Source organism: Tursiops truncatus, chromosome 14 (assembly GCF_011762595.2).
Source record: "Tursiops truncatus isolate mTurTru1 chromosome 14, mTurTru1.mat.Y, whole genome shotgun sequence".
NCBI lineage: Eukaryota > Metazoa > Chordata > Mammalia > Artiodactyla > Delphinidae > Tursiops > Tursiops truncatus.
In genome coordinates, this window is record NC_047047.1 from 54,731,747 (window position 1) to 54,744,170 (window position 12,424).

A 12,424-nucleotide genomic window follows, 5' to 3' on the forward strand; every position below is an offset into this window, starting at 1 on the left:
CTATTTTTCCATGATTCTGAGCACTATATATGAGGAGGATTTTGAATATGTTTTGACTTTCTAGAGGTATTAATTTGTATCCAAGAGCCAAAGGGGAAAACTTGCTACAAAAAAACTTCACATTGTTAAATTTAGTTAGAATTAAATAAACTGGCTGATTTGAAATATTTGTTACATAAATAAAAATATTTATAGAAGTGTGTTCACAATATTTTCACTTCATTAGAAATCAGCATTCCATATTTTCTATGGGTTTAACTTCTGAAAATTTACTTTATCTTTTTCCTCTGCCTCTTTAAAAAAGAAATTAAGTTATTTGTGATGAGGGCTACTTACCAGCAGAGGCAATAAAAAGGACTCAATTAAAAAATACAGATAATAATATATATTACCTAATAACCTTGGAAAGGTACTATACAATGTCTGCAAAGATAAGTAATTAATAACAATTTCAGGAAACATACCTTTACTTATCTACCTGTGTAGCATTTAAAAAAGAAAAAAGCTATAGCACAAACAAAAGCTCAACTGGGTTATTTCAGGTTCATTTTCCTTCCCTAAAAGATAACAAGAGAAATTTTCGATACCACAGAAAATTTCACAAAGGAGGTCAAGTCTGCTGAACTGTCACCTTCCTTAATGAAGACTATTCTGACCTTCCTATTTATCGTTTTGCAACTGCACCCCTTCCAGTTCCCTCTTCCTATGCTCAACCCTCCCCCACCATAGCTCTTCATTTGCTAACTTAATTAGTTATAATGCTTATTTTTCATTCTGCCTCCACCCCTGACACACACTAAAATGTGGGCTCCACAAGGGCAGGGATTTTTGCTTTGCACTCTGATGTAGCCTGAACACCCACAATAGTGTCTAACAAACGGTAGGTGCTCAAATAATTACTGAATGATTAAATGAGTATACATAAAAGAAAAGAACAAAAAGCATAAAACTGTGCCACTTAAAAGATTAATTTTCCAGATCAGATAGAGAACATTCCTGAATAACGGTTAAACATCCCACCACTTAGATTACTCAGCTCACATTTCCCTTAAAGACCCTACCTGCCTGAGTGCGTTCCTATGGCCACCACTGTGCCACTTGGATGAAAATCTGCACAGTGTCCTGGTTCCTAGAAGAGAGACAGACAACTGTTGGGGAGTACATGAGAAAGTCTCCCTAGATCTATGGGAATAGTGGCAAAACATATTTGAAAATAACTTGTTTCACATAAACATGAAATCTCAATCAACTTTACTGTAGCCAATGGTAATACCACATGGACTTAAGAGGAAAAAGGATTTCAGAGAAGGAAGGGGACATGCTGGCAGAGTGGTGAGGGGGAAGGACCACCAGCTTGTGGCTAGGCAGTGGAACAATGGTAAGGATAACAACAAACATTTGTACAGTTCTTTAGAGTCTGCAAAGAACGTGTATACACCTTTTAGGCTAGAAAAGGTGGATATCTGGGTGGGGTAGGGAGAAAACACAGTAAGAGACCAACTCAAAAAGAAGAGAGCAGAATCTGTTAGTGGGCAGTACTTACTGAACCCAACTGCACCACCACCAGAGACCTAAACATATCCATAACAATTAATACTTCATAAAGATGTGAAATATTTTTTATTTTTACTACTGAACCTGACAGAAAAACTGAATTTCTGTCCTGTTAATTTGCTACTTTGGAGTGGGTTCATGTACTTTGTGACTAAACACTCTCCCTCCACCCCTTCCCCTTTACTGAACTATAGAAATACACTTGGTTTTAACCAATGCTGAGTCCTATTTGCTTTGCTGCTACCATCTGCCATTTTAGGGAGATTCTGTGGGAAGATTATAATCACATTCTGTTTTACTCACATCTACGAGCCTGGTCCATTCCAGCCTGTGTTCCACCGAGTTCCACATGCACACCTGTCTGTCCTGAGCACATGTCAAGAGCAAATCTTTGAAGGGATGTGTGGCAAGACCCCAAAGCTCATCAGTATGACCCTGAAAATGAAATACACCCATTGTTATAAGAAACAAAGAGTATCATCAAAAATACTCAGTTAATGGTTAAAATCATACAGCTTACCTGTACTTCTATTTGGAAGCCATCATTAAACGTTCCCCGTAAAATAAAGTTTCGTGATGTGCCTACCAAAAATTGATCTGCCTTTCCTTCTGCTACAGCTCTGATTGTTCCATACTGATCAGGAACCTAAAAAACATTTTGTAAAGTCACCATACACATACTAACATGCAATAATTACCACCTGAAGACCGTAGTTATAGCTGTATGCAATTATGTGGTAATAAATGACAGAATTCCAAATTTGAAAGTAATCTTATACTAATAAATTATTTGTTCAGACAATTACATTTTATTACACAGAAGTTATAATGCATTAACAACATTCTTTGGTTCAATTTTAAATTCATATTTTTATATGATTTCAAGAGTTAATGATTAGGAGTAGCGGATAAAGGAATAAGTTCTGATAGACCACATGAAGACTGTGATCTGGTTTTGTTACTTACTGGTTATATTATTCTGGGTAAGTCATTTAGCCTGAGACAAATTTCTTTATCTATAATATGGGGATATATCTTCTTGGAAATGAAACCCAAGAGCAGTACTATCAGAATCCTCTTTTTTAGAGAAGATTTTGTCTACAAAGCACGTTATGAGTAGAAAAGACTGAGCATAAATTCAAAATTTAAGTCACCAACAAACAGAAGCAATATTAAACTGAGTGAATTGCCTTTGCTCTGGCAATCATTGACTAAAATACTATTCTTAACCCATTTCACTTCCTGAGATCTCAGTTCAGTTAACAAACTTTCACTGAGCACATAATACCTGTCAGGTTTTATGGATACACTTGGTTCATGCAATGAAGCAGACACATATGTAGATAAATAGCAATTATCATTAAGCCCACTGTTATTATTTTCAAGTTTTAAAATTAAGCTGGTCATTTTGTATACCTTGGAGTAGGATACAGTTTTCAATGAATGTCTGTTAAATTTTAAGTTTACATGGTTATATTTTTGGGTCACTAAAAATATAATCTCAGAAATAAATAAGCAAATTAATTATTCTGCTGATTTTTCTTATTCTTTCAAACTATTTTGTTTAGTGAATAGTCCTTTTTTTTTTTTTTATTTTGAGGGAATGAAATGACAAGAATGTGCACCAAATTTCTCAGAAAAGTGTAAGTTATCTCAATGTGGGACAAAAGACATAAGTTTAGAGGGTTTAATATTTAAAAATTTTTATGTTCCGTTTTCATCCTTACCTCTATTTCTCTTTCAGGATTCAGGTCGTGATCCCACAGAATTATTTTTCTGTCTTTCCCGCCTCCAGTTAATAACATACCATTTCTCATCTGACAAAGTGTGAACACACTGCCATCATGAGCTTTGATTTGTTTGCTGATCTGATAAACACCTAATATGATGAGGAGTAAAATAAGAACGTGAGTGATAACATTTTCCATCAGATTTTAGAGTCTTTTTGGAAGAAAACTTTAGCAGAACTGTAGAGTGATTGCTGAATGACTCAACAATCAAAAACCTATTTTCAGCAAGTCTTCTGCAAGGCAGGTAGTAAAGCTTTAATACAACCTTTTGCATTTATGTCAATAATCAGTTACTCTGAAAATATTTCAAAATACATTCTTACAAAAAGGTAGACTAAAGCAGTGATAATTCCACAGACAACAGAGGGTATATTAACCTCAGAACTTTACTACCTTTTATAATCATCTTACATGGTAGTTAGGGTAGGTATTATTACTCTTCTGATTTTAGAACTAAGGACATAGGTATAGAATTGGCTTAGCCAATACCACACAGTTAGCTAGTGACAAAGCTGTGACTAGGACTCAAGTCTCTTTACTCAATGTTCTTTTACGTTTGCAAAAAAAGCCTTCATTTCCTCTCAAGGCAACAGTCATAATATTTAACATTTAACCACTGCTGAACTGGAGGACTTCTGCTCTGTCAGGGATAGTAACCCCTTTTATTTGCTGAGATACTGGGGAAGGTGTGAGGCAGAAGAGGCACTGGCAGCTTGCAGCAGTGGCTTTTGACCAACCAGAAAAGTATTTTAAAAACTGATCCAGTCACACCAATGTGATAGCTGAATGACAGCCCAGTTTTCTTGTATGCTCTCAGCACTTCACAAGTACCCAGGAAGGGACAAGGCAGGTACGAAAATATAATCAGAGCCTCTTTCTTAAAGGTGAACATAAGATTTCATGATGTCTTACTCAGAGAAGCTCTTCATTCAGCTAGTGAAGCTGCTAGAGTAAGAGAAAAACTTTTTAGAAGATGAGAGCTTGCAGAATTAGTTACCAGGTTCAAAATGGCAAGGTAGAACCTGGTTTAAGTATGACCAAAGTCAGTTAATAAATACACCTTAGATCCCTTGGAAATGAAAAAAATTACAAGTTTAAAAATTGTTCAGTGGGGGCTTCCCCCACACTGAACAACGGGAGAGGCCACAACAGTGAGAGGCCCACGTACCGCAAAAAAAAAAAAAAAAAAAAAATTGTTCAGTGGGGGGCTTCCCCAGTGGCGCAGTGGATAAGAATCTGCCTGCCAATGCAGGGGACAAAGGTTCGATCCCTGGCCCAGGAAGATCCCACATGACGCAGAGCAACTAAGCCCGTGCGCCACAACTACTGAGCCTGTGCTCTAGAGCCCATGCTCCACAACAAGAGAAGCCACTGCAGTGAGAAGCCCGCTCATCACAACGAATAGTAGCCTCCACTCGCCGCAACTAGAGAAAGCCCGTGCGCAGCAACGAAGACTCAATGCAGCCAAAAATAAATAAATAAATAAAAATTAATAATAATAATAAAAAAGTTCAGTGGGGAAATGGGTGAAGGTGGTTAAAGGTACAAATTTCCATTTATAAGATAAATAAGTTTTGGGAATTTAATGCACAGCATGGTGACTATAGTTAACAATACTGTATTGTACATTTGAAAAACGTTGCTAAGGTAGTGCATCGTAAAAGTTCTCAGAACAAGAGAAAAACCTCTACTGTATGAGGTGATGGTTGTTAACTAAACTTATTGTGGCAATCATTTTAAAATATATACATATATCGGGGACTTCCCTGGTGGTGCAGTGGTTAAGAATCCGCCTGCCAGTGCAGGGGACATGGGTTTGATCCCCAGTCTGGGAAGATCCCACATGCTGCGGAGCAACTAAGCCCGAGTGCCACAACTACTGAGCCCGCGCTCTAGAGCCTGTGAGTCAAAACTACTGAGCCCACGTGCCACAACTACTGAAGCCCTTGTGCCTAGAGCCCATGCTCCGCAACAAGAGAAGCCACTGCAATGAGAAGCCCACATACCGCAACAAAGACACAACACAGCCAAAACTAAATTAAAAAAAATAAATGTATTAAAAAAAATGTGAACTGTAAAATAAAAATTAAAAAATATATATATCAAATCATTTTGTTGTATACCTTAAACTTACACAATGTTATATGTCAATTATACCTCAAAAACCTGCAAAAAAAATTGTTCATTTTCTAATAAAATTTTTCATCAACTTTAAATGGATAAACAAAATGTGGTATTATTCAGCCCCAAAAAGCAATGAGGTACTAATACATGCTATAACATGGATGAACCTTGAAAACATTAAGGTTCGACTGAAAGAAGTTGGTCACAAAAGACCACATATTCCATGATTCCATTTATATGAACTGTCCCACACAGGCAAATCCACAAAGACCAAAAGCGACAAACAGTTGCTAGGGACTGAGGAGAGAGAGGAATGGGAAGTGACTCCAAATGGGCACAGTGTTTCTTTTTGGGATGATGAAAATATTCTGAAGTTAGTGGTGATGATTGCACAACTCTGTGAATATATTAAAAATCACTGAATTGTACATTTTAGAAGGGTGAATTTTATGGTATGTGAAGTATATCTCAGTAAAGCTGTTATTGAGGTTGTTCATTTTTACTCATCTATCTGAGCTGCCATTACATTGTTAAAATTAAAATTTGTAGAGTTTTGGTTTCCTAAAAAAAAATTATGCTACAGCTGACTCTCAAAATTACTCAGTGTGAGGCTGCTAGTGGTACAAATATTTAATAGATGGGTATATTTGGCAGGGAGAAAGGAACGGGCTTGCCTACTTTGGAGTAGGGCTTGCCTGATTCAGCAACGCTAGGAGCAGAACTCCAACAAACTTGCTATTCAGGTCAACTGCCTCGGCTCACATCAACATTCATCACGTAAAAATACTTTAAACATTGAACAACACAACTGTGCCCAGCAGGATAGCCAGCCAATTATCTAGCATAGCTCTGATGTGACCAAGAGAGAAAGAACATCTGAGAGATGTGAATTTTCTGAGAGTATTGCTGGCTTTGCTTGGGCATTTAAAAGTGGGGGGAAAAGTGGGGGCAAAGGGCTTATTTTTCTCATGCATGGTCAAATTAACAAGAGTAATCTGAAAGTACCACGGTACCATGTAAGAAATTACAAAACGCAGAGGTGTGGCATTTCATAGCTCTCTATCAGAATGCAGGAAAGTTAAATACAGTTTCTCTATTTTTAATTCAGTTTTCCCTACTTCTAAACATGACAAATACTTTGTTAAACACTTAAGATCTTCCTAGAAAAATGGAGTCTTAGAAAATGAAAAACTGAAGAACAAATGCTTCATCAAGAATAAAAATACCCTATATAAGTAATCAACATGGTGAGATACCCACTTTCTGCCTCCTACCACCCCAGGATAGTTATTTCCTGAGGAGGACTTATATTAATTTAGCTAAAAATATGTCTGTGCTTTAAATTTAAACAAGTTACCAAAGCTTGCTTTACATAGTATTTACCCACAAAATAATTTATAATCCAAGATTTCCTTCTCATGGGTCTATATTTCTGACACTTTAATTTAAGCCAAATAATGTCTGAAATACCTGCCAAGAAAAATAATTATCCTTGTATTACAAACCTATTGTACTTCCTGGCACAATCATGGCCAAGTCCATCCAAGCTTACTTGCAAATCCCCCCTTTCTTCTCAACTCTAGCAGAAACAAGCTTCTGTAAAAACCAAGTTTACCTTGACTGCCAAATAAAGATCCTTTGGAGGGCTTTCTGTGCCTGTTTAACTACAGAATCAAATATCAGGGAGACTTTGAAATTTATGTTATATTCTTAGCAATGCGCAAATGGGTCCATGTTGATTATTTGGAGATCAGGTAAAATGGTAGTATTTCTTAAAGAAACCTGGCAAAGATTTCAGAATAATGAACATTTTAATGGTGGTGTTGATACTCTCAACTTCCTCTCCCCCACTTAAAGAATTATGAATTATTTCATATAAGAAAAATTCTGAACCATTTCCTATATGTAGGAAATAACAAATACCTTATACCCACATAAGAAATAGAAAATACTGAAACAACCTAAGTGTCCATAGATGGATGAATGGATAAAGGAAATGTGGTATATATATACAATGGAATAAAAAAGAAGGAAATCCTGCCACATGCAACATGAATAGACTGTGAAGACACTATGCTAAGTGCAAAAAGTCAGAGAGAGAAAGACAAATGCTATCAACATATGATCTAAGTTATATGTAGCATCTAAAAAAAATAAACTCACAGAAACAGAATAGACTGGTGGTTGTCAGAGGCGGGGGAGGTGGGTAGAAGAAATGGGTGAAGGTAGTCAAAAGGTACAAACTTAGAAATTTAACGCAAAGATGGTGACTACTGTTTATAATACTGTAATGTATATTTGAAAGTTGCTAAGGGAGCAGATCTTAAACGTTCTCATCACAAGAAAAAAAAACTGTGAGGTGATGGATGTTAACTAAACTTATTTTGGTAATCATTTTACAATATATACGAATATCAAGTCATTATGTTGTACACCTTAAGCTAGACAAGGTTATACATTAAAAATGTTATAAAACTGGAAAAAAAAAAAGAGAACAGAAAATACTAATTACTTTGAAGATTCCTGTTAAATTACACTTAAGGTAAGGAAAAAATGGTTTGGAAGCTAGAGAGCTCCTTATGAGGCATAAAACACAGTTTTGGTTTGTCTCCTATTTACTAGAATAAAAGGATTAGCTGTGAAATTATACTTCTGCAATCCCTCAAAGTCCCTTTTTCAGATGCAGTATCACAGTATAGTCAAATTTTGGTTGATAAAGACTGCCATGGGTACAGAAATATCATATTAGGGAATATGCAAACTGGATTAATCTACTGAAATTTTGGGCAAGAATTTAAAAATGGAAACTATGAACATCTGTTCTGATCTGGGCTTACACATTTATTTCACTAAACTCACCAAATCCTTTCCAGCCATATTTACATAGCTCAAAACTCCAAATATAAAGGAAGAAACAAAATTCTCATCAAGTTTGCCCATAATAGGGTCAATCATGTAGCAAATTTCATGTGCCCAGCAGTTTACAAGATTAGATTTTCTGTTTTCTGTTCGTGCATATGCAGATTTTCTCTGCACAAAGGCTAAGCCACAAGTTTTTCAGATGAAAACCAAAATAAAAACAACTTCTGAACCTCTCCCTGCCTCTCACCTTGCACATTAAGGCTAATGAAGAGTGCATTTATACCCAAACTCTGCTCAGAGTGGTAGGATAATATGTCAACAATTTAAGTCACTGTTTTGATAATATAATACTGTTCCTGGCATTTCTGATACTGAAAAAAATGTGCCCAGGAAAAAGAAAAGAGAGGTAAGTGGGGAGGGCAACTGATAATACTGTTCTTTTTTCTTAAGAATCCTTAACCAGGAGCTTCTGGGTTGGTGAACACATGGGGATTCGGGGAGAGTGGTGCGCCTGGGGAGGGCATGTAGGCTCTTGGCGGGCCCTTTTCCCTGGCCTTGCCCTGTGCATTTTTTCCATCTGGCTGTTCCTGAGTTATCTTCTTTTATCATAAACTGGTGATCTACTTTACACTGGCTACAGCGCTCAGGCCAGGTGTCAGTACTGGAGGGAATTTGGTGTCCATCCACCGTGATGCCTCCAACTGCACATATGGCCACTTGCTCACACTAAGGATGACAGTGAAATACTTGGAAGATCATCAAACTGAAATCAGAGAACCCATTTCAACTGCTAGCTCTGCAGACTCTGGGCTAATTAATAAATGTCTTCAATTCTTAGTTTTTATGCATGGAAAAGGGGTGTGAAGTGGAATAAAGTGATGTCATGGATATAAAAAAATCCCCAGGGGAATGTCTCAGGAACCTCAGGTTGGTTCCCTGTCACCTCCTTTTTCTTTCTCCCCCTCCTTTTTTTTTGTGGAACTCAGAGACTGACAGGCCTAGCTAGTTTTCTTTCTACTGCTACTACATGCTACGCTAATAAAGAATCTCTCTCTGCTCCCAGCCTACTGATTTTAGAACAAGGTCTGTAATTTTCCTCTCATAACCTTCTACTTTGAAGGAAGTATATGGTTCTCTGGATATTTTTTCAGTTTTATTGTCCTTAAACAGAAAGGAAAAATGAGATTGAAAAAAAGCTATTTTTTTAAATTTAGTTTTTATTTTATATTGGAGTATAGCTGATTTACAATGTTGTGTTACTTTCAGGTGTACAGCAAAGTGATTCAGTGACATTCTTTTTCAGATTCTTTTCCCACATAGGTTATTACAGAATATTGAGTAGAGTTCCATGTGCTATACAGTAGGTCCTTGTTGATTATCTATTTTATATATAGTAGTGTGTATATGAAAAAAGACTATTTTCAATGTTTTTTCTCTAATTTTTTCATGTACCATAGAAAAGGGCAAAGTGGACCTGTATATTTGGGTGCAAATGGGACTTGAGGATAAAATATATCTGTGTTTTTGAGGAAAACCAATTTGAGGTAAAGCTGAATGAATTCCAAGGCCTACTGGGGCTGGGAAGAGGAGCTGTAGTGAGAAAAAGAAAAAGAAGAGGGGACTAACGATGAGTTATTCTTTTTATCTCTCCTGTCCCATTTTACCATATGGCCATACACACTGTTCTTACACATATTGTATCTCCAGACCCAGCCCAGGAGACAGTAAAACCTACAGTCGGTTGCTATGTTGGGAAAAGGAGAAGAGAAAGGGAGGAAACGTAACACAAATGTAGTAATTGGGACTATCTTTCTATATCACAGATAACTATGTTAACCAACAGCTGTTAAGAAAAGGTCCTTGGAACCATCCTTTTGTGAGTTGATATGGACAATTTTAATCACTAACTATTTAGAAAATGATACCTCTAAATTTGTAGGTCTTTGGTTTTAGTATTCATTTATTATAATAAATCCAATTTCCATAGGCAAGTCAAAGGTTTCAGCTGGACTCCAATTCCAACAAGTAGAATTCTGAAGTAATGGAGTCTGATTATGTGATATTTTACTATATTACTACTCTTATATTATCCATTAACAATAAAAACTTCAACTTTTTAACAGGGAGCCACTTTTACTGAGAGCAATGTCATCCTGCATGACCTCCACCATTTAGCCACATAAGATCTCGGGATAGAATGTAGGCTATTACTCTTTTTCAAGGATAAAATCTTTCTTCTTACACTCAAACCAGTTATTCTCATCTCTCTCTCTAAGATTTTTAGTCTTTTTTCCACCACAATACCCAGTTTACTCTCAGGTTTTAGGCAACCTTAAAAAGACTACTGATTGATTCTAGCAACTTTGCCTTCCATTCCATTTTCAACTAGGATTCTCAAAATTCTCCATTTTATTATTATTATTTTTAATACATTTATTTATTTATTTATTTTTGGCTGTGTTGGGTCTTTGTTGCTGCGCACGGGCTTTCTCTAGCTGTGGTGAGCTGGGGCTACTCTTCGTTGTGGTGCGCGGGCTTCTCATTGTGGTGGCTTCTCTTGTTGCGGAGCACAGGCTCTAGGTGTGCAGGCCTCAGTAGTTGTGGCGCACGGGCTTAGCTGCTCCACAGCATGTGGGATCTTCCCGGACCAGGGCTCGAACCCGTGTCCCCTGCACTGGCAGGCCGATTCTTAACCACTGCGCCACCAGGGAAACCCAAAATTCTCCAATTTAAAACTGGATATTCTATACTTAGCTGTTCTACGGCCTTAATGTTCTATTGAAATTGCAAGCTCCTTTGGTCTTTCCTTGGTTCTTATTCTTCTTGATCTCCCTAGAGCACTGAAACTCCTGGGAATTCTCTGCTTCCTTGTTCAGGCACTAAATAAAAAGTTCTATCTTGCTAACTTTTGTTTTTTTTTTTTGCGGTACGCGGGCCTCTCACTGTTGTGGCCTCTCCCGTTGCGGAGCACAGGCTCCGGACGCGCAGGCTCAGCGGCCATGGCTCACGGGCCCAGCCGCTCCGTGGCATGTGGGATCTTCCCGGACCGGGGCACGAACCCGCGTCCCCCGCATCGGCAGGCGGACTCCCAACCACTGTGCCACCAGGGAAGCCCTTTTTTTAAAATCTCACTTCTGTAACCCCTGTAGGCTCTTTTCTGGTCATCTAACTGTGGGACTAAGGATCCTTGGCCTCACAGCTCTTCTCTCTTCCATGGTGAACTCAACCAGTTTTTAGGATTCTTGTGGATAACTCGGAAAATCTGTATCTTCAATCCCTATTTGAATTTTCATTGGCTTAGTATATATTAGTTTAAATTGATAAGAGAAACTGCAATTCACTACTATTTTTTAAAATTGTATTTCCTTCATGCTGGCTATCTCTTGTTTTTGTTAACACATGACAAGTTATTCACACTATCCTGGATGTTTCACGTTCATAACCATCTTTGTCCCTGAACTTACACTGATCCCTAAGTGGGATCAAAGTTCCATATCTTTTGTAGTGTTGCACATTCATTATGGCTTAACAGAAATATCATTTCTTCTGTGAAGGCTTCACAAAATATTGAAGATTGGGATGACTTCTCTCTTAATCTTTACGGTGTTTAAATTAACATGTATCTGTATCATCTCTAATTATTTTGTATTAACCTCCTGGAAGGAAAGGTACAGTGTAGTAAAATGTAGGTTACATATGCTTAATAAATGAGTAAATAATTTGATTTAAAGAAAGACTATTGTGAAGAACCTTAAAAACAAAATGTATGTTGGTGACTCTCATACTGACTCCCTGCAGCTTTCTCTCTCCTGGTCTGGATAAGAGATGGCACTGCAATAGCAATATGCGCAAACTGAAAGGAATGACTTCAATATGAGAATACTGTACCTTTAGGCCCTTTCCCAGGTGTGGGTTCTACAGTAGTTTTGCTCCATATAAGTATGACTCCACCTGAGTCTCCAGTAAGAACATCTCCATTCCCCAAGAATGTCAAACACTGCACAAATTTTGGTTTTTCATATTTCTACAATGAAACAATGAGAATTTTCAGTTTTCCCTTTGGCATGATGACTTTATGCTTACTCAACAATTAA

The 12,424-nt window shown here is 37.3% G+C and overlaps 1 protein-coding gene across 8 annotated transcripts in view; it reads right to left on the minus strand.

Annotated features, from left to right (window-relative positions):
- EML4 (EMAP like 4) overlaps positions 1 to 12,424 on the minus strand; it is a 153,759-nt gene that overhangs the window by 25,739 nt on the left and 115,596 nt on the right. For all 8 annotated transcript variants that reach the window (XM_073791414.1, XM_073791415.1, XM_019942712.3 and 5 more), the window contains 5 exons: positions 12,219 to 12,354; positions 3,282 to 3,433; positions 2,075 to 2,200; positions 1,858 to 1,989; positions 1,062 to 1,129 (listed from right to left, as the gene is read on the minus strand). In XM_073791414.1, coding sequence (XP_073647515.1) covers positions 1,062 to 1,129; positions 1,858 to 1,989; positions 2,075 to 2,200; positions 3,282 to 3,433; positions 12,219 to 12,354 — 614 coding nt within the window. The remainder of the gene's footprint in view (positions 1 to 1,061; positions 1,130 to 1,857; positions 1,990 to 2,074; positions 2,201 to 3,281; positions 3,434 to 12,218; positions 12,355 to 12,424) is intronic.